The sequence below is a fragment of the Lactuca serriola genome, chromosome 9 (assembly GCF_051521515.1).
Source record: "Lactuca serriola cultivar US96UC23 chromosome 9, Lser_US96UC23_V15, whole genome shotgun sequence".
NCBI classification, from domain to species: Eukaryota; Viridiplantae; Streptophyta; class Magnoliopsida; order Asterales; family Asteraceae; genus Lactuca; species Lactuca serriola.
The window spans coordinates 19455587-19480989 of NC_136416.1; the positions used below are offsets into that span (position 1 = coordinate 19455587).

Below are 25403 nucleotides of genomic sequence, written 5' to 3' on the forward strand. Positions count from 1 at the left end.
GTAATGCAAATGAAAATGAAATTGAGGATAATTGTTATGTGAAGTCAAACATGTCAATCGAAGGGGAAGAAGGTATTGACCTTATTGACTTCATGAGTCCACAAGAAAGCAACATGGAATGAGTAACATATGAAGGAGCAAGTCAGGAAAATGGAAATGAGGAGGTCACGGAAGGTGATCCAAAAGATGATGAAGATGATAATGTCCCAAATGTGAAAGGAAAACAGATGTTTAATGAAGATATACATTGGAAGAAGCAATTACCAATTATAGGTATGAGGTTCACCAACCCTCAACAATTAAAATTTATGATTTGTAATTATGCTGTAGCAAATGGGTATCAGTTGTACTTTGAAAAAAAATGACAATAAAAGGTTATTGGTTAAGTGTAGTATTGGTCAATGCACATTTATGTTGTAAGCATCATGGATGAGTGAGGAGCAGTCATTCCAAACCAATTCCCTTATCATTGACCATAATTGTGCAAGAAATTTTAAGTTAGGGTCAATTGTTAATTACAGATGGATTGGTAGTCATTTCACTAGGGAAATTATTGAGAATCATAAATTCAATGTTAGGATGTTAAAAGGAGGAAGTAAATACTAAATTTGGCATAGAGGTTAGTATGGGACAATGTAAGAGAGCTAAGCAACATGCAGTGTCTCTTTGATAGTTTGTTTTGTTTACTTCTTTTTATAGTTTATTTTAGCATATTTCATTCATAATTTAGATAATTTCCATGCATATTTTCCTTTTTGTTATTTTATGACTATTTCGGGTACTTTCAAACCTTGTGAGCATGGGTAGTGGAGATGATGCATGGAGTGAGCTTGATGGCTATTTGAAGGCTTGGAGAGAAATAAAATTTAAATTTGCAAGATGTGGGAGTTTATTCAAGCGTGCGTAGATTATTAACCGGGCGAGTTTGGAGGATTTGGAGAGGCCCAATTGGGCTTAAAATGAAGAAAAACTTGAAGAAAATGGTCTAGGAGGTGATTGGATTCGATATGGGCTAGTGGGATATGTTTTGGAGGCCCAAAAACCCAAAGAAGCCCTTGTCAGGCACCACCCGCGCAACCCACCCGCACAGCAGCACGCGGGTCGCGCAAGGCCCTGCAAGGGCATTTTCGGGAATTCATGTTTTAAGCTATATGGGGAAGGTTGGTGCACATCTTTTGCATACTCTTGGACATCCGATTTTTGGAGATTCTCTCTGGAGTTTTGAAGACTTTTGAAGGCCAAGAACATCATCTTTTTACCTCTTGATTCTTGCTTAATGTTTGGTACAATCTTCTCTAACTTTGTTTCTTTGAGTTTAGTCATTCTTGGCTAAACTAATCTTGGTTGACTTTTTGTTGAATCCTTTGAAATTTTGTTGGATGTTGAAGAATCCATGAACTTGTTCTTAAATCTTTATGGAAATGTTTTGTGTTTTATCATATTATCACTACTAGTATGTTTTTATTGATGAGTTTAAATGTGTTTGTGGTGATTAGTTGGCTAATTTCTTGATTAAGTAAAGGATCCTCAAATTATCAAGTAACAAATGATTTTTGTGTTGTTTTTGCTTCACACAATCATAAAAACATTTTCTCCAACATGGTAGTGGAAGCAATTGACTCCTCTTGGATTTGGTGACTTTTTGGTTCTTAATGCTAGTTGACTTTCACTAATTACATGCTATTTGGAATTAGTGACTTTGACTAAGGAAATTGTTATGAGCTTCTCTAGCAATTTCAACAGTTAAGAAAAGTCTAGGTAATCTCAAGCTCCTTGGATTGCTATAGCCAAATTAAGGATTTAAATCAAAGTATCACACCATTGGGTTCTAATGATATGTTCATCAAAAGTCAAAGTGAGGAAACTTTAAGTCAACCATCTCTCCCTTATTGATTTTACACCAAACCCTTATTTTTGTTGAAATTGTATATTTAAATCATAGTTAATTCTAGTTTGTTTCAAGTATTTCAACACACCAAAACCCCCCATTTTATTTTTATTGTTATTTTACAAGTATTTTTACAAAGAGATTTTTCATAGAGTTATAAATTGAACCAATCTCCGTGGATTCGACCCCTTTTGGTACTATTTTAGTGTGTAATATTTAGGGTTATTATTTTTGTTGGCCTCGACAACCACCAAATTTTTGGCGCCGTTGTCGGGGATTGGTTTTGATTTAATCAGTTTGTTTCTCTATGCCTACATCTCATTGTGCAGGTACTCGAATTTAAAACCCCGAAATTAAAAAAAAAGTATGATTTGGAAATGAACACTCCTTGCATAGAAGACCAACTTTCTGAGCTAACTCAGTTAGTTATGATGATTGAAAGTGACCAAAGTGTGCAGTCCACACCTCTTCTTTGCGATTTTTTTTGCCCAAAATGGACATCATTCTGACACGTGTCCATATTTACAAGGAGAATGGGAAGAAGTGCAAGATAAGGGAAGCTACTACCAGTCAAACCAATGGAGTTATGATTAGCCTCAACATGATCAATGGTGGGACAACAACCAAGTTTGGGAAAATAACCATTACCAAAACCCATACCAAACATGGGGAAATAACCAATACCAACCAACTCCACTGTTCCAAGAACCCTATCCTTACCCTCTTCAACAAACTGAAACGCCAAACATGTCCTTAGAGGACATTGTGAAAAGCATTTCCACTTCTACCCAAATTTTCCAGGAAACAACTGAAGCTAGCCTCAAAAGCTTAGAACAACAATTAACACAAATTGCTCAATCATTGAGTATAGTGGAAGCTCAACACAAATTACCATCTGAAGAGAGCCCATGTCATAACGCATGTTGCATTCCTTTGAAAGATGAGAAAACTTTTGATGACCCAAGAGTGTTATATGAAGAAGAGGAAGAAGAAGTAGAAGTGGAAGAAGTTGTCAAAGAGGAAGAAGAAATTAAGAATGTTGTCAATGAAACTGTAAAGGAAGTAATAGGGGTTAACGAAAGAGAGGTTGAGCCACCCACTACCATTGAGAAACTAACTCTAGTGGTAGAACAACCACAAGATTCGGAAACGATAAATCTGTCGGACCCTTTAAAGGATACATATCCCGAGAAAGGAGACACCCAACCAGTCACCCACTCAACCACCATGTCAAAGAGGGAAGAGTTGGTCACCTTGTGGAACAAGTACAAGAGAGAATATGGTTGGATGATTGCTATTATCAAAGGTCTAAGTCCGGTATGGTTCTCTCGTAAAAAGAAAGTCAAATACAAGAAAAAAGTCCCAATGGAGGTGTGGAAATTAAAAAATGCAGACATAGGGCAAATTTGCAAGGTTAATGGACATCGATTGAATCCGTTCAATGAACGTTTTGATTCAAATGTCCAAGATGTCATCCATTTGGATGCCCCAAAGTGTTAAAGTGAAGTTTGGAGGCGTCTCGCCAAAGACGTTAAAGAAGGGCATTTTTGGAAAGCATTGTGCTTTCGTGTTTTTAAATTCGAAGAAAGAAGTTTGAAGATGTTTTTGGGATCCTCAAGGAGTTGTTTTTGAAGAAACCAAGAGTTTCTAGGTGTTTGGGGCCTTCCAAAGCAAGAACGGGTGAAAAACGAAGAAAAATGAAGCAAGAATGAAGATTAGGATCAGGAGGTTGCGCGGCCTGCGTGCTGTTGCGCGGCCAGGTGTGATGAAACGACATTGGCCCAAGACTTAACTGCAAGGTCTGCGCGACCCACGTGCTACACTGCGCGACCCGCGCACTGTGCTGGGCAACTTGGGCTATTTTTGGCTATTATTTGACCAGGTGTTGACCAAAGGTTTTAATGAGTTGACCTTTTTACTTTTCTTGACCAACATTGACCGAAATTGACCCTTGTTGACCCATAGATTAAAATGTTCAGCTTCCCTTATTCTTCATTTAATCATCTTGACCTCCCACTCCATTCCTCTCATATAACCTTCCAGCACCCACCTCGCCGGAAAATTCAAGATTGTTGGAGTTCTATCGGTCGTAATTTCACGAAACCATCACCACAGACATCTCCCGTCATTCAACCCTTCGATTTAGGTCATTTCCACCCTTTCCTTAAGCATTGAGGACAATGCTTGTTCTTAAGCTTGGGGTGGGGCATTTCCCTTATCTTTTACTTTTTCATGCATTTTTAACTAGGTTGCATAACATTTTAGTTTTAAGCTAATTTTCATTCATTTTTTTCTTATTTATATAAAATTCCGAAAAGATTTTATTTTCTTCCTTTTCACCTTTTATATTTTTGCATAACATTTAGCTTAGGGCATTAACATCCATCCATTTTTGTTGTCTGTTTATTCTCACCCCCTTGGATGCCATGGAATAGGTTCATAGTTGTCACACCCCCGAACCAGACGGCGGAAACGTCCGGGGGCTGTTGTGACTCAATTGAATACCATCACAATGAACATATGTGAAACATAACATCATTCATCACCAACATTTGAATATTACAACTGATAGGGTTTACATCCATTACATTGTCTCAAAACATTACATTCACAAAAGTAGATTGTTTGATTCGTATGTCAATAAACTGCAAACCATCACTGAATATGATTTCCTTTGTATCACTGGTTCCCTGAGAATACAAGTATTTTGAAAAACGTCAACATATGAAATGTTGGTGAGTTCATAAGCGGTATTTGAAGAAAACAATGTTCGTATCGTTTGAAAACCACCAGAAAATCCGATATTTTCTGAAAAGAAAAGCTTTTGAAAATGTTTGTGAAGATCCATAGGTATGCTTGTTTGTTTCTATACTTAAAAAAAATGTTCATTAGAGTTGTATGCATTTCGTATTGGTGTGTATTGAAAAACCCTAGGAAAACCCGATGTTTTCCTAATTCCTTGAATTCCATGAAGTCACATCGAAACCATTGCATAGCGTGTAGTGTCAGTCCCAGGCGACGTTGGATTATTTTTGAGCATGATTAATTGCTACAAACACGCATTACACAAACGACCAGTTTATAGCTATACTAACGATCCCGTAGGCGTCGTCTGTACTAATCACGTTATCCAACCGCCCTGACTATGTGTAGTCCCACATCCGAAGAGAAAGAGGGCATGACGACCTCGATGACTCCATTAACCGGTTGGGGATAAAAAAATGTACGAGGGGTCCCAGACCCGCCTCGCATGAAATGTAGACTTTACTAGCAATACCAAAGGACCCTTGGGGACTAGTAGTATACAAGCCATTGAAAGTCCTTCTACGTTGTGCCAGGTCGGTAAAACCCAACACTTCGTAGGATAAAGGTCTTCGGGCCTTAAGATCAGGTCATTGGGCTAGCTAGGCCCAACAAACAAGATTTTACACTTTTGGGGCCCAAAGATGGTGCGTAGACGTCTGTGCACACTCGTATGTATATTGAATTCCCAAACGTTACTTGTATGAATCGTAGTGTCGTAGTATCGTAGTGTCGTAGTGTCATAGTATCGTAGTGTCGTAGTGTCATAGTATCGTAGTGTCGTAGTGTCGTCGTGTTAGTAGTTTCAGGTTTTTATTGGTTCGAGACCGAACCAATTCGTTTCACAACGATTTTTGGTATTATAGTATATTGTATTTCGTCGACAGTCGCGGTGCCATTATTTGATCAAATTGCGTGTATTGAATTAGCCTTGAAAGTTTTCTGTTTTCAGCCCCTCATTGTTTGTAAAATTTACCTTTTCAACCCTTTAATTGAATACTTTCCGGTTTGGTCCTTAAATCAATTTTCTTGACATTTTAACACCAAAAATTATTGAAATTAATATTTTTCAGCATATTTTTCATAGAAAACAGTTTAAGTCCCTGAAAATGCAGTTTTCTCGGTTATAACCCTTCTTTTTCGCAACTTTGACAATTTTGGCCCAAATTGTAAAATTTTTGCAACTTTGGTCCTTTTTAAATTTAAAAAGCATTTTAAACCTTTGAAAAGGACTTGGGACACTTATAGTCCACTGTTTTACAGAAAAATACAGTTTTGGCCCTCCAAAACAGAAAATCTCGCATAATGGGCCTCATTGGGCCGAAAATGTCATTTTTAGCCCATTAAGCTTGAAATTTATGTTCTTAATCCTCCAAATGAGTATATTTCCAGAAATTGTTTTATTGAAACTGTTTTGACACACCTCATCCATCAGAATTCGTGATATGTCAATTTGGGCCCTTAATTTTGTATTTTTCACATTTTAGGTCCAAAAATTTGTGTTTTTAGCCCAAAGAAATTGTTACTAAACCATTTAGCCATTTTTCTAGAAATACTTTGTATGTAGAAATATATTTGATGCTAAAATCATTTAACATAAGGTATATCTCGGTTTTGAGGGGTTTTATGGCTAGATCCAACATTATAACACACAAAAGCACACATATAAGCATGGAAATCATACAAAGCATACAAAACACATATAGATCTACACTTTCACTTGTATTCCCCCCCACAAAACTCATAAAAATAGAAAATAGGGGGTATGAAGCTCACCTTGTTTGAAGCTTTCGGTTTTTGAGGGAAAGATGGAAGAAAATGAAGTGATTTTTCGGCCTTAGCACCTTTCCTTGGTAGATCTCGAGCTTGAGGTGTTTCTAGGATGTAAGATCATGATTTTTGCATGGATTAGGAAAAGATTTTGATAACAAAAAGAATCTAAGTCATAGATCCAAGCATAATCTTACCTTAGATGATGATTAACTTGAAAGGTCCACTTGAAAGCTTCTAAATTTCGAGATTTTTGAGTGGAGAGGGAGGAGTGTTCTTGAGTGTTCTTGAGAGAGTTTGAGAGATTTTTGTGGTGTGTGTGTGTGCTTGTGGCCGAGAGTGAGAGAGAGAAGAGAAGAAGTGATCTTTGAGATGATGTATGCATGGATATATGTGATATGTTGCATGGATATCCAAGAGATAAAAATGAGGTGGCATGGTAAAGTCAACTCTCCTCTTGGGCTTGATTTGGGCCGAAAACATGGAGGAAAAAAAGAAATTTGGGCCTTTTGCTCCTAAGCCCAATATTAGAGCTAATCTTGGGTATGTTTTGAGCCTAAAAGAATGTAGTATGATTTTTCCATTTTTGTTGGACTAGTTTAGGTTATTCATGTATCAAGGCTTTTAATTCATTTCATTCTAGGCCCAACATGGCCCAAAATGTTTGAAATAAATTAATGTGGGTCCAATTAGAGCCCAATTAGGGTTCTAAGCCCATGATAGTCTAATTGGAAGCTTATTGGTCCATCTGGATCCAATAAGGGAGTCCTAGTCCAAAATGGACTTAAACAAGGACTTCTAGGGTCTCCAATTGTTTGATGACTATTTGTAGTACTTGTATGATGCATTGGATTTATGTTCTTGAAGTCGGAATCATAGGTGTTACACATGTTCTTAAGTTTTTGATTCACATTAGCTTGAATGTATAGATTACATGACACAAAATTTCCAGTTGTGACAATAGTTATTGTATCATTATTGGTCTAGGATCTTGTTGTTATCTCACCCATCGAACCGGGACCATTATCTGCAGTTTGGGATCTCATACTTGGGATCATATGCTGGTGGCTTAAAGGGGTAAGTGATCATGGACAGGTAGTTTTCATGAAGAATTATGTACAATACTAATGAATGTAGGATATACTATAGCAATGGATGTCTTAGCCTTGCGGTCACTACTGCCGAGAGGATCACACTTGATCATGTTTGAACCGTTAGGATGAAGCACTAGTGCTTGTTCCCGAGTAGAATCCATATCCGGTCTCTTTACATCACCATATCTTTTTGCGATTTTCTTAGGATTTTAGAGAAGTCTTTTAGTCCGCATGTGGACATTTTCATTATTTTTGAAAAAAAAAATCACAAATTTGAAGAGGAGCTTACATTATATCTTTATGCTCCACACATGGTCATTTTCTCGCTTAGACCATTCGGATTATATTACTACCATTTCGGTTCCACTTACACACTTTAGGAACCAAATTTTGAGTCAAAGGGTTGTTATTACATTACCTTCAAGTATGTCAAAAAAACAAAAAAAAAACAAAAAAAAAAAAACAAAAACAAAAAAGGGGGCAGGCAAATTCCCAGCTGCAGAAATCTGAGAAGGGTGACCGGTTCAATTATTGAACTAAATTTTCCAACATTTTGGTCACCCGACGTTTGATATTCCTTTATTTAGGTATGTTTTATTGTATATAGATCGAGTTGTTTTTCGCAAATTGGTGATGTTAGGGAGACTGTCGAGTCGGATACTACGGGAGGTTTGGGTGAACACCAAGTGAGCCGATTCCTACAACGGTGCCCGAGCGATTAAACCTAGTTACACATGAGAGAAACCGGAAAACGTGAGATCAGAGTGTACATTTAAAGAAGAGCTCCACCCGATCCCATCCAGCTGCTTTCTCCCTACTACAAATATTCTTCATTGTATGTATGTTCCATTGAGGCTGCGACTGCTCATCCCTCCTTACTCACCTAAAGGAGTTGTCCTGGCTGTGCTTTATGGTTCCATTGTCATCAGATGAAAAATTCGTGAGGTAATAGCAAGATCAATTCTGACCATGTTGACTAACGGTGATCAGGTTCTGCGGCTCTATCCATTCTTTTTATTTTCTCTAGGACAGTTCATCCCAAGTTCATTTTAGTCTTGTCTTACTTGAGGACAAGTAAGGTTTAAGCTTGGGGTGATTTGATAGTTTGTTTTGTTTACTTCTTTTTATAGTTTATTTTAGCATATTTCATTCATAATTTAGATAATTTCCATGCATATTTTCCTTTTTGTTATTTTATGACTATTTCGGGTACTTTCGAACCTTGTGAGCATGATTGCAGGTTTTCGGGTCTAGCGGAGCGGGAGTGTTCGGGACGTATGGAAATTGATGGGAGTTGGTAGACAACAAGGATCTTAGGCTTGATGGGTAGTGGAGATGATGCATGGAGTGAGCTTGATGGCTATTTGAAGGCTTGGAGAGAAATAAACTTTAAATTTGCAAGATGTGGGAGTTTATTCAAGCGTGCGTAGATTATTAACCGGGCGAGTTTGGAGGATTTGGAGAGGCCCAATTGGGCTTAAAATGAAGAAAAACTTGAAGAAAATGGGCTAGGAGGTGTTTGGATTCGATATGGGCTAGTGGGATATGTTTTGGAGGCCCAAAAACTCAAAGAAGCCCTTGTCAGGCACCACCCGCGCAACCCACCCGCACAGCAGCACGCGGGCCGCGCAAGGCCCTGCAGGGGCATTTTCAGGAATTCATGTTTTAAGCTATATGGGGAAGGTTGGTGCACATCTTTTGCATACTCTTGGACATCCGATTTTTGGAGATTCTCTCTGGAGTTTTGAAGACTTTTGAAGGCCAAGAACATCATCTTTTTACCTCTTGATTCTTGCTGAATGTTTGGTACAATCTTCTCTAACTTTGTTTCTTTGAGTTTAGTCATTCTTGGCTAAACTAATCTTGGTTGACTTTTTGTTGAATCCTTTGAACTTTTGTTGGATGTTGAAGAATCCATGAACTTGTTCTTAAATCTTTATGGAAATGTTTTGTGTTTTATCATATTATCACTGCTAGTATGTTTTTATTCATGAGTTTAAATGTGTTTGTGGTGATTAGTTGACTAATTTCTTGATTAAGTAAAGGATCCTCAAATTAGCAAGTAACAAATGATTTTTGTGTTGTTTTTGCTTCACACAATCATAAAAACATTTTCTCCAACATGGTAGTGGAAGCAATTGACTCCTCTTGGATTTGGTGACTTTTTGGTTCTTAATGCTAGTTGACTTTCACTAATTACATGCTATTTGGAATTAGTGACTTTGACTAAGGAAATTGTTATGAGTTTCTCTAGCCATTTCAACAATTAAGAAAAGTCTAGGTAATCTCAAGCTCCTTGGATTGCTATAGCCAAATTAAGGATTTAAATCAAAGTATTGCACCATTGGATTCTAATGATATGTTCATCAAAAGTCAAAGTGAGGAAACTTTAAGTCAACCATCTCTCCCTTATTGATTTTACACCAAACCCTTATTTTTGTTGAAATTGTCTATTTAAATCATAGTTAATTCTAGTTTGTTTCAAGTATTTCAAAACACCAGAACCCCCATTTTATTTTTATTGTTATTTTACAAGTATTTTTACAAAGAGATTTTTCATAGAGTTATAAATTGAACCAATCTCCGTGGATTCGACCCTTTTACCATTATACACTATTTTAGTGTGTAATATTTAGGGTTATTATTTTTGTTGGCCTCGACAACCACCACTCTTGTTGAAGGTACCATAGTGGAAGATTATGCAAAGTTGTGGTCCTATAGTGAAGAGATAAAAAAAAAGTCTAATCCAGGGTCAACAGTCAAGTTGTCTGTGAACTCTATGCCAGATGGGAAAACTTACTTTAACAGTTTATATATATATATATATATATGTGTGTGTGTGTGTGTGTGTGTGTGTTTTCATGCACTAAAGGAGGGTTGGAGAAGTGGTTGTATAAGGATAATAAACTTAGATGGGTGTTTTCTAAAAGGAATGTACTGGTCAGTTATTATGTGTTGTTGGTAGGGATGGTAACAATCATATATACCCAATAGCTTGGGATGTAGTTTGTGTTGAAAATAAAGACAACTGGAAATGGTTCTTAGAAAACTTGCAAGAAGATCTGCATCTTGATGGTGGGTTTGGTAATACATTGATGTCAGATCAACATAAGGTATGTTTATACTTTATAATGTCATACCCAATTTCTTTCAAATGTGATATACTTCTGAATATTATGATGATGTAAATGCAGGGGATAATTGAAGCAGTTAAAGATTTACTTCCAGAGATAGAACATAGGCAATGTGCCAGGCATGTTCTTTCCAATTTCAAGAAGAAATTCCTTGGGGCTAAATATGAGAAATTAGTTTGGAAGGCTTGTAAGGCCTTAACTGAACCTTTTTTCAATTCTGCAATGAAAAAGATTCAAATGATTAGCCCTGTTGCTTATTTACATCTTATGGGAAGGAATCCAAACTCATGGTCAAGAGCATTTTTTCAAAAAGGAAGGGGGTGTGATGCATTTGAGAATGGGTTGTCTTAAAGCTTTAACAATGTTATATTGGATGCTAGGAAAAAGCTAATTATTACAATGTTGGAGGATATTGGACAATATATAATGCAGATGATGTGTAGTTTAAGGCAGAAAGGAAGTGGATGGGGACAATTTGATGTATGTCCAAACATAAGGCTTGCCATAAATGAATTGAAGATCCAACAAAGGTACTTTAATATTCACCATAAATGAATTGAATATCCAACCAATGTACTTTATTAGCCCTGCTAATTGTGATTATTTGTAGGTACTAGCAAGTGCTTCCTAGTGGCCTGAATACATTTGAAACAAGAAACTTAGGAGAGTCTTATGGAGTTGATTTGGAAAAGAAAACATGTACTTGTAGGATTTGGCAAATGAATGGGTATGGGTGTGTACACTCAGTGGCAGCCATTAGTTATGTAAATAGAGATGTAGAGGCATTTGTTGATCCTGTATATCGCGCCTGCATATATATAAACACCTACAAGTACTCAATAGGAAGCATGAATAGGAGTGTAATGTGGCCCCCAACAGACTACATACCACATTTTCCACCTTTGAAAAGGAAGATGCCAGGGAGACCCATTATTAAGAGAAAGAGGGACAATACTGAGGTCAGTGGATCACACAGAGTATCCAAGGCAGGGAAAAAGATGGTATGTGGTGTTTGTAAAAAATCAGGCCACAATAAGTCAACCTGTGATGCAGTGTCAAAGGCCCAAAAAAGTCAGGTCAAAAAAAGGAAGGCAGAAGGTGAAGGTGAAACTAGTGCATTAAAGAAAGGGAAGGGTCAAGGGCAAAGGGGGAAAAAAGGAAAGGGTGAAGGTGATACTGGAAGTGGAATTGGTTTCAAAATGGGAGAAGGTGAATATGGGTCAACAAGTGGTGTGACTAAGAATAATGGTAAAGAAGTAGGTACATTGAAATTAAGGAAAAAGTTAGAGAGGATACTAAAGAAAAAGTTGGCAAAAAGGTTGCAGACAAAAACGGTGAAGGTGATATATCAAGCAAACCAATGGACTTGGATTAAAGGTGTTTTGTTTTTGGAGTATGTTAGTTACAATGTAAGGACTTTATTAAATATGTCTTGTTGTTATGGTCTTGTTTAGTTTATTAACGTGTCTTTAAAACACCAGGTTATGGCATTAATGAATGCATGGGTGTATGATGTTTGTTATTCGTTTGAAACATGAATGTTAGTTTTTTTTTAGTTTAAAACATAACATGAATGTTTTTTTATAATTGTACTTCCAAGGTAATTCGACATAACAAAGTACTTTCATATAACAATGTACTTCCACATAACAATGTGGTAGCATATAAAAAAAATGGGCAAATGTCATAAACAATTAACATAAGAGCAAGCCGATTAATAATGATAGAAAAAACAAAACTTGAACAAAAGGATAACAACAAATTATGGTACATTTCATTACAAAGCACAACATCATATGCAAAGAAAAACAATGGTTATAATAGGAACTACATTTCATTCATCCATTACAACTGAGGTTATTGTCTTACCAAAAGCCCCCAAAATTTTGGTTCTAAAAAACAATACATCGTCAATGGACACCACTAGTCAAAATAACCAACAACACAACCTAATACATACATATAATACTAGCAGATGAAGAAATTAGACAAAAAGAAACAACCTTCGACAACCCTAATAACCCAAAAGAGACTAATCGACATCGTGCTAGCTATGAACTAAACTACACCCACCAAAATCCCCATCCACTGCAGTCGACGCAAACACGAACCCCGATCAACGACATCACGGCAACTCCAACAACACCCATCATGCTCACTATCCCTTTCAAGTAGCGTATCTCCTCCCTAAAATCGCCAAGCTGTTGTCGCACCTCATCTCTCAATTCCTCCATCTGCACTTGGATTTCCATGGCGTGAAGTTCGGAATCAATTGGTAAGTCTAGTTTTGAATCTCTAAAACCACCATAAGAGAAGCTTTGTTCTGAGGCCATCTCCTTAACTTATAGGTGGGAAAAAAACGAAGTGGGTGGTATTATGTGAAGGTTACGGATTAAGGTAACAAAGTGGTGGGGAAGGCGGATTTAGGGGAAGACGGATTTATAAGGGGGACCATTAACGATGACTTGACAATTCTTGAGGACAAAGATTACAATAGTAATATTCCACGGTGGTGCCACATGTCACGAAAATATGGGATAAACCTTTTATAATCGGTAAAAGGATGTAATTAACGGTCAAATGAAAGTATATTAATTTAATGTGCAAAAAAATAGTTTAGTGGCCTTTATAAAAAAATTCGAAAAATTTGATGGGCTAATATGACATTTGCCTCCTCTAAATATCTGCAATAAAGCTCAAAAACTAGAAAGCACCTGATATAGATATAAAATAACGAAATAGAAAGACTAACTAAAAATAAAATAAAATATGCTAAAATAAACTATAAAAAGAAGTAAATAAAATAAAACTATCACGACTATGGTTCTGAAAAATACTTCAAAGGATCAAGATTAAAGTGGCAAGAAGGTGCGGTTTTTAAGGAGAATGCTAGAGCAGTGAGGAAGCTAGATTGTCTGAAGGGTTCCTTCTTTCTTTTAAAATATTTAACAAAATAAAGTAAGCATTAGAGGATTTTAATATTGGATTAGGTGTCTAAGTCAATAACTAAATTAGTATATACTTAAACTATTAGCGAAGTACTTTTTGGCCGCCCTCAAACCTGGTAATTGGATAGGATGACTTTTAGAGAGAGATATTGATTTATTATATGGTTAATAAATAACAATAAATGATTTATTGATATAATATAAGAATATTATATTAATTAGAAATAGTATTATTTAATTAATAATTAATAAAGAATTAATTAAAATTAATTTTGAGATTAATTATATTAATTTAAAGTGCAATGACCTAAGCTGTAATTATTCAATAGTCAAACAAAATGGTTCCAGAACCTTCCCCATAAGAGGTGGATGGTTTTGAGGAATATTTTAGGATCTCTAGAATATTCCTTGAAGAAAATGAATTTACCATTTTGCATCTTTTACCTTTTACCAATTTATCGTTTATCATTTGTGTTGTGAGTTGTAAGTAAAGTTTTTAAGTTTTTATAGTTTTTGAACGAAAAACTAATAATTTGAGATATTTTTAATGTTTTAAAATAATTAATTAAAATTATGTTTTATTTTGTGGGATCTTAGGATCCCGATCCCCATCTTACAAGTCCAAAAACGATCATAACTAAGATCCAAAAACCTTGAATTGAACTATTAGGTCATATGTATACATGCATTTCTATATACAGACATTCATTCATTTGTAATTAGAATGGTTTTTTTACAGTTAAATGCATGTTATTTGAATTTATTTTTTTGAGTTTTATAAATAAGTAATATGTTAAATATAAAATATGATTACAAAAATTATGTTGTTATGTTAAATGCATGGTATTTTCTCAAAACAGTTTGTCCAAGTTTTATAAATAATTCAACATTTGTATATGGTTTATTTTATTATTAATTTTTTTGCAAATGAAAAAAATGAATTTACCATTTTACGTCTTTTATCCTTTACCAATTTATAATTTATCATTTTATGATGTGAATAAAATTTTGAAGTGTTTATAGTTTTTGAACAAAAAACTGATAATTTGAGATATTTTTAATGTTTTAAAATAATTAGTTAAAATTATGTTTTATTTTGTGGGATCTTAGAATCTCGATCCCGATCTTGCAAGCCTGAAAACGATCATACCTAGAATCCGAAAACCTTGTATTGAACTATTAGATCATATGTATACATGCATTTCTGGATATAGACATTCATTCCTTTGTAATTAGAGTGTTTATTTGAATTTATTTTCTGAGTTTTATAAATAAGGAATCTGTTAAATATGATTACAAAAATTATGTTGTTATGTTAAATGCATGCTATTATCTCAAAACAGTTTGTCCATGTTTTATAAATAATTCAACATTTCTCCATGTTTGTTTGTCTTCCAACTTGGCATAATAATAATCCATTAACTTTCAAATAAAAAACTTGGGTGTAAACTATAGCAGAATTCTTATAAAATTCGAATCCAGAAAGTTCTTGGATTTGAGAAAATTAAAAGTTTGGGTCCAATAGGGTAGAAATCTAACTTACGACATATTAAGGTCGAATTGCCAATCCATATGGATCAAATCTATCATGTTAACAAATAAAGGGACAATAAGTGTATACTGTTTAAAGTAGGCGTCATCACTGGAAACCAGTGGTCTGTTCATTCACTCGCAGACTTCTATCATCTCCAATGGCGACCTCTTCTCTCCGGTTTGCATTCTCCCCTCTTATTCATAGCCAAAACTCCTCCAAACTCTTGTTCTCAATCCCTAATTATCAAACCAAATCGATCAGAATCCTCGGTTTCTCCACGTCATCTCCTTCATCAGACACCACTCTCGAAACCCTAGCTCCTCCACCGCCGCCGAGCCATTCCGTCAATAACCTCAACCCATATAAATGGGAGCCTTACCGGAAGAAGAAGGTGGTGATGCGCGTCGGATACGTCGGCACCGATTACAGAGGTAACAACATTCAGTTCACCTTTACTCTCGATTTTGATTTTCCAATTTCCGTTTCGTTATTAAGTTTGGACTCGATTGCTCGGTTTTTCAACGGTGGTAAGTGTATGTGTGTGTTTCTGTTAGTGGGGATTTTGTTTTTGGTACCTTACATCTGATACGGATTTTGATTGCAGGATTGCAGATGCAAAAAGATGACTCCATATCCAGTAAATATTCTTCCTAATACTTGGTTTTCTTCTATCTTGTTAATTTTACAATTCAGGACCTCATACTTTTTGACTATGTCGCCACCCTATCCGTTTTTCATAATCATATGAAAAGTACCCCCTTCGTCTAAAAGACCGTCAAAAGCTTAAAGCTTTTAAGAAGAGGATCTTATAAGAAATAATAGTTATTTAATAAACATAAAAGGATACGTTATTGTATTTTAGTTTTTTTAAACACTCACTTAACACAAAAAATTTCTATTAATAACATATTATGCTTTTATGTTCATATCAAAATCAAAGTTATCATTTTACTTAACACAAAAATTTCTATTAATAACATATCATGCTTTTTATGTTCATATCAAAATCAAAGTTATCATTTTATTTTATTTTAACCAAGTATTCTATATAAGTTATTGATAATAATTGAGATATAACATTTCCCTTAACCCTTCCTTCTTCCAATAGTTATTTTAACCACAATAGGATGTGATATAATGATGGTTGGCTTTTATTTATTTGTCTAAATGCAGCGCAACATTTACCCTAATAAATAAAAATGATTTTGCCACATGTCATTTTCTCCTTCATTTTGATACTTGTCATTTTCTAGATTTTTTTAAATTATTTAATATCTACTTGTCATTTTTATAGTTTTTTTTTTCTTTTTTATTCAATTCTCATCTATTAAATGTCACCTCATATTAATTAATTCTATAAATATATTAATTAATGTACATAATAACTTTCTATTTTTGAATTCCTCTTTCTATTAATATATTAATTAATGTATATGTATATTAATGTAGATGATACATTCCATTTGTGAATTCATATTAATTAATTTTATTAGTATATAGATTAATTTAGACCAAATTACATAAATAGTCCATACGGTTTATCTAAATGTTACAAACTCAATTGTTACTTATTTTTTTTTTATGAATATGGTTTTTGTGGTTACGAAAACTTTCTTTTAATAAACCCGTGTAATATACGGGTTTCACACCTAGTGTACATTTAAAATAAAATAATTAAAACAAAAATAATGCGATTAGCGGCTTTATGTCTCAGACTTTTTATTAGATGCATGAAAAGGTCTAATTATCATTGGTAGCAAAAGTTTGGAGCTCTTAGATACTTGTTGGTTGATTTGAGTTAGATCTAATTAACATGATCTAACTTCTTACCAAACTTAGTAATACCAAACTTAGTAAGAAGCAATATCAGAGTTATATAATACCAAATCAAAAGATTTAAATTGTTGTATCAAACGGTTTGAATCTAACAGAATAAGACCCAACATTTTATCATACTCAATAAAAGAATATCAAATAACCACTTAAACTATCAATCTAACTGTTTAAGACCCAACATTTTACCAAACTCAATAAAAGAATATCAAATAACCATTTTGACACTAAATTTGAATATAAACTAGATTTGCAAATTTATAACTTATTATAATATTGAAAGTAAACTATTTATCAATACTATATATTAATCATTTATTTTGATTAGTTATATAATTTGAAAATATAAACTTGTTATGACGTTTGATATTGATGATAGCTCCATAATTGGAATAAATAAAATTGAGTAGACTTTGGTACTAGAAAAAGATGAGTATTTAAAAGCATAATTAGAATAAATTTGGTGGTTATCATTCTTTGTCAAAAATATAAATTTAATACTATATACTACTATGGTTCTATCTTTTTGGGAAAGCGTATATTCACATGCTTTCCCAAAACCTATTAGATTCAAATAACGAGTAGTGTATGGAAATAGTGTGTGTGTGGGTGTGACAGACTGACAAACCCGATCTAGGTGTGTGAATTACGACACGGAGGATGATGATGTTGCATCCGGCAACCGAATTGCTTCCGCCACCCTCATCGCCGACGATCTCTTCAATTTCATCTTCTGATTTCGACACCGAATCAACTGGGTCGTTTTTCCATGACCGTAGCACCACCTTAGGAACTCTAATGGGCGTGACGTCGGCGTTTCCCACCATCACATTCAGAACCCCCTCCCAGCGTCGAGACCGCACGCCCACTATTACTCTCGGATCAACTCCTAACAGTAGAAGCTTCGTAGGACGACGGAGGAGGAACAATGACACGACGGCGGACTTGGTGGCGGAAAGGCGTCGGAAGAGGGTGAAAAGGAGGAACTGGTGGTGGTTGTGCAGCGGCGTGGCTACAAAGCCTTCTTCACTTGGGGAGTTTCTGGAAGTTGAACGGAGGTTTGGGGTGGAGGCACTCTTCGATGGCGATGCTCTGATGGATTTGAATTTGGATGATAATCGCAACAATGATGGCCGGATGTTATTTGCTAATGGGAGAGTCTTACCACCACCAACACATTCCTCCGATGTTGATGAACGGAGTGCCTCTTCTCTTTGTAGGTTTCCCGTTTTTCTGACCGGAATCTGCCGCGGTGGTGGTTAACGTCGGGAACTTGGAAATTGGGATACCAATTTCGTCCAATTGTATGCAGCAAATCTGACATTGTAACCATCTAAATTGTTGAAATAAAATGACTGAACACATATAATCTTGGCTTTCTGAAAAGTAGTTGGTTGCTCTTTACTCATAAGTGCTCTTTAGCTAAGTTTTATTACCATTTGTATGATATAGCTGTGGAGAAAGAGCTGGAAACAGCCATTTATAAAGCAGGTGGGATTCGTGACAGTAACTTGGGGGATTTGCAAAAGATAGCATGGGCTAGAAGTAGCCGAACCGATAAAGGAGTAAGTTTATTGACTTATTCTTATCTTTTGTCTTCTTTTATTAATTAATTAATACACTACAATTTGTTTTTGGTGATTTCAGGTTCATTCTTTATCAACCATGATATCCCTTAAAATGGAAATCCCTGAATACGCCTGGACTGGTGACCCCAATGGGGTGGCACTTGCAAATCTTGTCAATACATATCTTCCCAAAAATATCAGAGTTTTCAGCATTCTACCTTCACAAAGGTCAGAAATATATGATTCTACCTTTGTAAAAACTAAAAAGTTAGGACTTAAGGGGCTTTCTGGTGACTATGTTTTCAGGAGTTTTGATGCTAGAAGGGAATGTAATATCCGGAAATATAGTTACCTCCTTCCCGTTGAAGTCATTGGGGTCACTAGTAACTTAAGCACATCAGAAATCGAACATCACTTATCAGACTTCAATAATATACTTAATTCTTTTGAGGTATACTTTTACTTTTTCAACCACTCCTGTGTTTACACAATTTGGTATGATATTTAATGGATTCCCAACTGGGTTATTGCAGGGAGAACATCCTTTCCATAACTATACAATCCGAAAAAATTATAGAAAAAAGTATTCCTCAAAACGATCTCCTAACAGTGGGCGTATCGCCGATAGAAGGGCAAAATCGTCAATTGAGCCACCCGAAGCCATTCTTGAGAAAAACGATGAGGAGGAATCATCCGATGGAGAAGAAGCTCTTGAGACAGATGAAACGATTGATGAATCAGATGCAAATGGGGATACTTTGAAGGATGTACCTATTCCCATTCTTGCTAAATGGCTACATGAACCTGATGATAAAGATAGAATAAGCGCTTCCCATTTCAGAAGAATTTTCCAATGTTCATGTGGAAAATTGGAACAATTATTCGGAGCAAGATATGTTGAGATCTCGATTTGTGGGGAATCATTCATGCTGCATCAAGTAAGTGAATCGTTTCTCATGTAAAACAAATTTAAATAAAAAATAATTAACATTGTTAGTTATATTCAGATCCGCAAAATGGTGGGGACAGCTGTTGCAGTGAAGCGTGGGCTGCTTCGAAAAGACGTAATTACCCTTTCACTGAACAAATTCTCACGTATTGTGGTACCCATTGCTCCATCTGAAGTATTGTTTTTAAGATCGAACAATTTTTCGATGAGAACGCGTATTGGTACGAGGCCTGAGATTGTGACTTTGGTTGAATCTGAAGAAATACTCAAGGATGTTGATGATTTCTACAAATCAATCATGTTGCCTCAAGTTTCAGAATTCTTGGATTCTTCTAGACCTCCATGGAAGGAATGGGTTGAGTTGTTAGATAGAAACACTGGAATCCCTGATTCCCAGTTGGATGAAGTCAAGAATGCTTGGATTGCATGGAAAGGACAATTCCGAAGTCGAGACACGATTGCACCATTATAGTATATCCACGAACTTTGAATCTTCTTTTTGCAAAAAGAAAAAAAAAATATGGTTATGATTTTCTGATTTATAGTATCAAAAATTCAAAATAGTCATATTTGCAAGCACATAAGGAATTGTAAGAAAAAAATGATCATTGAGATGAGGAGGGCATTTGCGTCTTTTGTGGACAAACGAGAAACTGAGAGGGAGTCCTTGTTTTGCCTTTTTTAGATGGGACAAAATTGCAACTTTTATTATCATTATTTGAAGAGTAAACTTTAAAAATCGTTTATGTGGTTTGTCATTCTCTTTGTTTTTGGTCACCAAATGTATCTTTTGTAATAAATGACCCTTATAATAGGGTTTTGTGTTGGATCAAGTCCCTCAACTTAACAATATCGAATAGAATTTGGTAAGTACCTTGCCAATTTATCATTTTACTCTCATCCCTATCTTTTATTATCTTTTTTTTTAATTGTTGTTGGGTAGTTATTATTAACCACATCACTTCCATCACCTATCTCTGTAAAACTTGATTTACAAAATATCTCAAGGGTTTAAGTTGGAATGAGTACGTCTAACAGGCCAAATTTTTTCCTTTGTTGGAATGAGTACTCAGGTATACCAATTTTTTTTCCTTTTTTTTCACTTCTATCATTTTTGAAAAGCTACTGAGACTAGCTTTTTAGGAGTTTTTTTAAAAAATTTCAAATACACCCTTTAACTAATTATAGAAACACATACTCTCACATGTCCTTTTATGTAATTTTATATATTTCAGCTAACTTTCAGCTAATTTTACCAAACGTCATTTTTTATCAGCTAGCTTTTCAGCTATCAACTTGTTTTTTTATTTGACAGCTAGCTTTTCAGCTATCAGCCAGCTTTTTAGCTAGTATGCCAAACATAGCCTTAAACTCACATTTATGCACACGGTGATCTGATATATAAAATCTTGGCTACCAAATGTTCAAATAAACATTTTTTGAGTTTAAATATCTGTTAACAAAGAAATTCGTTACCTAAATTTAACAAAAAATAAAATAGTTAATTGATAGACAATAATATACTATTATAACACACAATTATATATGAATCCCAATATTACACATATTACATATAAGTGTGCACACAATTATATATGTATATAAGATTTCCAAAAGTTTTATTTAAGTAGTATATATCGATTATGCTACCTAATTTTATGACCTTTTGTTGTTGATTTCGTAGCTCAAAATATATTAAAAAACCTTCAGGAATGATAATTGATGAAGCATGCCTGATACGTTTTTTAAAACCGTGTCGTTATATATGATTAATGAAAACTTCCTTTACAAATTCATAAAACTATTTTACAATCCAAATGTAAACCAGATGATATAGAAAAGCTTTTCAACAAAAAGACTTATAAAACAACTATTGGCTACTGCTTTGTTACACAGAGATAAATGAACTCAAAATAAATAAATAAATAAATAAATAAACAAAACGATCCATTTCTACAATCTTAGTCCTCCAACTTCGTTTCTTTATACACCATTTATTTATTCTTTTCCTGACAAAACGATCCATCCTGCATATTCAAACAAATTAAATTAGTTTCTTTTTTCCATTATAAATCCTTCTTTCAAAAATGAGATTATGATATTTCTGATTTTTTGGTCAGAAGTAGCCCCTATACATTAATTTTATACATATTACGCCCAGAAATATAAAATTTTGACTATGCCCCCCCTCCTCCCCCAAATCAAATGTTGAAGCTCCGCCCTCCCTGAACTACTTTTGTTGTCTGTTGACCTTTAGTATTTATTTATTTTGCATGTTTCTAAGTTTGAGATCTATTCGAATCTGAAAATTATGATTTATTAATTCTTTCTTATATATCCTCCTGTTCTGTTTTAATTTTGTGTGTAGAGACTAGAGGATAGCAGAGATGTCCCAAAATTTGATGTACTCGCTAGTGATCATAGTTATGGTTTTGACAGCACAAAGTTTGCTGCCAGATGGGCAGCATCAACTAGCGATGATGTGTAGTAGTGCTGGAGGCTATCCTCTTTATATTTTGAGGCACAGACATGCATGTATCACACCATCTATGGACTATGTATGATCTTGCTTGCACTTGAATTATAATTTGATATGTATGTTTTTAGTTGATATTATGGTGATTTGACACTATTTTCAGGAATACTTATGTTTTTATCTCTTGGATTGGGCAGGGTGTTTGCTATAAAACCTTGGTAAATAATCTGCATTTATCTTTAATTAGTTTTTTCATTTTGTTCCTATTTTCATTATGTCTAGAATCTGAAATGGGACTATGGGAGTAACATTTTCATATATAGTTTTTGTGACTCCACACATCTTATACTTGTTTTTTGAATTTAATGCTTGGGCTATTTTTAGTATAAATACTGTTGCAGTAGTTACTTGTTCTTTTGGTTATAAGAGTTTAAAAAATCTATTTTGGACTTGATTTAAATGAAAATTTTAAGTTAAATAATCATTTGACAATCTTGGAGTTGAAATCATAGATATGATTAAAGCATTATGAAGTATAATGTGCAAGTTTAAAGGTAGTGTTTGGCATGTAGTAGGGGTGACAATTGTTGACACAACATGACAAAAATACACGACACGAAACGAAATTGGGACGAAATTGAAATTCGAATTCGTGTTCGTGTCAAGTGTAAAAAACACGATGTCGTGTCGTGTTCGTGTTCGTGTTCAAAATTTGACACAATATTTACACGATTTAACATTTATTTGTCGTGTTCTTCGTGTTTCTCGTGTTCTATGTGATTAAATATTAATTAAATACACTAATTGTTATATTATGTGATTTTTGTCGTGTCGTGTCGTGTCGTGTTTGTCGTTTTTTAATTGGTTCGTTTTCGTGTTAGTTAGGAAAAACACGACATCGCGTTGTGTTCGTGTTACATAAAACATTGTCGTGTCGTGTCAGACAAAAACATGACACGATGACCCGATTTGCCACCCCTAGCATGTAGTAACCAAAGGGATTCTAGCCCAAATGGTATAAGGTGTTGTCCTTTTTCTTTGAGGTCGAGAGTTCAAGTCTTGTCTGATACATAGGTGAATTCAAGACTAGTTTAAGATTAGATTAGATTTATCGTTTCAAGAAAAATAAAACATTATATGGTGGAAAGAAAAAATCATGTTTTGATTGGTATAATGAATGGAATTAAGCATTCATTGTGAATGAATGTGATTTGATGTGGATACTTATCACATACGATTATCCTTTGTGTGAAGTGTGAACCGGATTTTTACATTGCTTAGGAAATCTTTTCTTTTGGAATTTCCAATAGGTGTAGCAAAGCTAAGATAGGGTGAAGTTCTTGGTTACATAACCTTAAACCACCTAAAAGTTCTCGGTTGGAGGATTTTAAGTGCGGGTGAGAACCTTCAAGACGCTATGCAAAGCCATGAAAACCCACCCCATAGAAGTTCTCACCCGCGCTTAAAACCCTCTAACCCGACAAGTTGCATGAATCGTTCTTGGTTTTGAGTAACTTTTCTTCAGGGGTTATTGGATTAAGCCTTAGTTCATATACTTCATAAGAGCAATTTATGGCATATATCTTCCCCTTGAAAACATGTAAATCAATGAATTCTTGATCGAAGATGAGATGATTCCATGCTACTTTGCTTTTACCCGCTATAGAAAACCATATTTGAGTGATGTAACTCTTTCCCACAACAAACACCCACCCTGACATTAACGGTAAAAAGAAAAAAAGAATGGAAATGAAGGTCCATGCCTTGTGATAGGATTCACAAGCCAAAAGTGACGGGGAATTCGACCAAATAAGATCAGGTAACCACGAGTTAATCTGACTAAAGTCTTGCCAGAAGAATGGGGAAGCCTTATTTTAATCGTCTTTGTTCTATCAGATGAGTCGTCAAACTAGCACCAATCATCCCTAAAAACACCAATCCATATCAACATCGGTGGTCTTGATTCCATAAACTTGTTCTTATTAGAGAGTACGAGTAATCTTCATGACTTGCAAACTCTACTGAATGGAACAAAATCAACAACACCTATTTGCATAATGATTAAAAAAAGCACATCATAGGGAAGCTATGACCACAGTCCATCATGATTCTGCCCTGTCTTTGTCTTCGTATTACTCTTACTCTTACCCATTCCCCACATTAGAAAAAAAAGGAAAATAAAAATATTTTGTAAACTAGATGAAGGTCATCCACGCCATTGGCACGAGTTTTAATGTGCAGTAGTTTAAAGAAAATGTTTTTATACATTGAATGAGAAGCTGGTACACTGATGGATTGAATAAATCTGCACGTTTCAAATGATATTTAATAAACTTGATGTTACAAATGATATTCAATAAACTTGCATCTTTACAAATAACATAAAAAATAATTGTTATAAAGTACATTGCTATAAACGATCATAAAATCAAACATTTTTCCAAAAACCATCTTAAAATGTCATAAAAACCAATTTATAAAGCATGCTACTATAAATGAGCATAAAATCAAACATTTTTCCAGTATCCATCTTTAAATGTGATAAAACTATAGTTTTACAAAGTACATTGCTATAAATGATCATAAAATCAAACATTTATCCAGAATCCATCTTTAAATGTCATAGAAACTAATTTTTATAAAGTGCACTACTATAAATGACCATAAAAGCAAACATTTTTTCAGAAACCATCTTAAAATGTCATAAAAATTAATTTTTATAAAGTATATTGCTATAAATGAGCATAAAATCAAACATTTTTCAGAATCCATCTTTAACTGTCATAAAAACTATTTTTTTTATAAAGCACACTTCTATAAATGAGCATAAAATAAAACATTTTTTCGGAAACCATCTTAAAATGTCATAAAAACCCATTTTTATAAAGTACATTGCTATAAATGAGCATAAAATCAAACATTTTTCCAGAAACCATCTTAAAATGTCATAAAAACTTATTATTATAAAGTACAATGCTATAAATGAGCATAAAATCAAACATTTTTCCAGAAACAGTCTTAAAATGTCATAAAAACTAATTTATAAAGTGTGTTGCTATAAATAAGCATAAAATCAATTTTTTTTTCAAGAATCCATCTTTAAGTGTCATAAAAACTTGTTTTTATAAAGTACATTGCTTTAAAAGGCTTTGAACACCCTATTTGAGGTGGTATTCGTCCGATCAACTTAGTGTTGGGAGGTGGAATTGCTTCGAATCAACAATGTTATCCATCTTTAAATGTCATACACACACGTGTATATATATATATATATATATATATATATATATATATATACACACACACACACACACACACACACACACACACTAGATGTGTGCCCGCAGAAAGCAGCGACGATAAATAGTTTTTTTGGCGGATAGTTTTCTTACAGGAAAATAATTATT

General features: G+C 34.5%; 2 protein-coding genes across 2 annotated transcripts; both read left to right on the forward strand.

Annotated features, from left to right (window-relative positions):
- Positions 1–15111: 15111 nt before the first annotated feature.
- On the forward strand, positions 15112–20414 carry LOC145072343 (Pseudouridine synthase family protein). Its single transcript, XM_079018751.1, has 7 exons — positions 15112–15601; positions 15775–15807; positions 18456–18568; positions 18651–18799; positions 18878–19022; positions 19105–19509; positions 19579–20414. The coding sequence occupies exons 1-7, from the start codon at positions 15328–15330 to the stop codon at positions 19990–19992; spliced, it is 1533 nt and encodes a 510-aa protein (XP_078874877.1). The 5' UTR covers positions 15112–15327; the 3' UTR covers positions 19993–20414.
- On the forward strand, positions 17458–18389 carry LOC145072344 (uncharacterized protein At3g17950-like). Its single transcript, XM_079018752.1, has one exon. It carries the CDS (start codon positions 17664–17666, stop codon positions 18264–18266), a length of 603 nt encoding a protein of 200 aa, XP_078874878.1. The 5' UTR covers positions 17458–17663; the 3' UTR covers positions 18267–18389.
- Positions 20415–25403: the final 4989 nt, after the last annotated feature.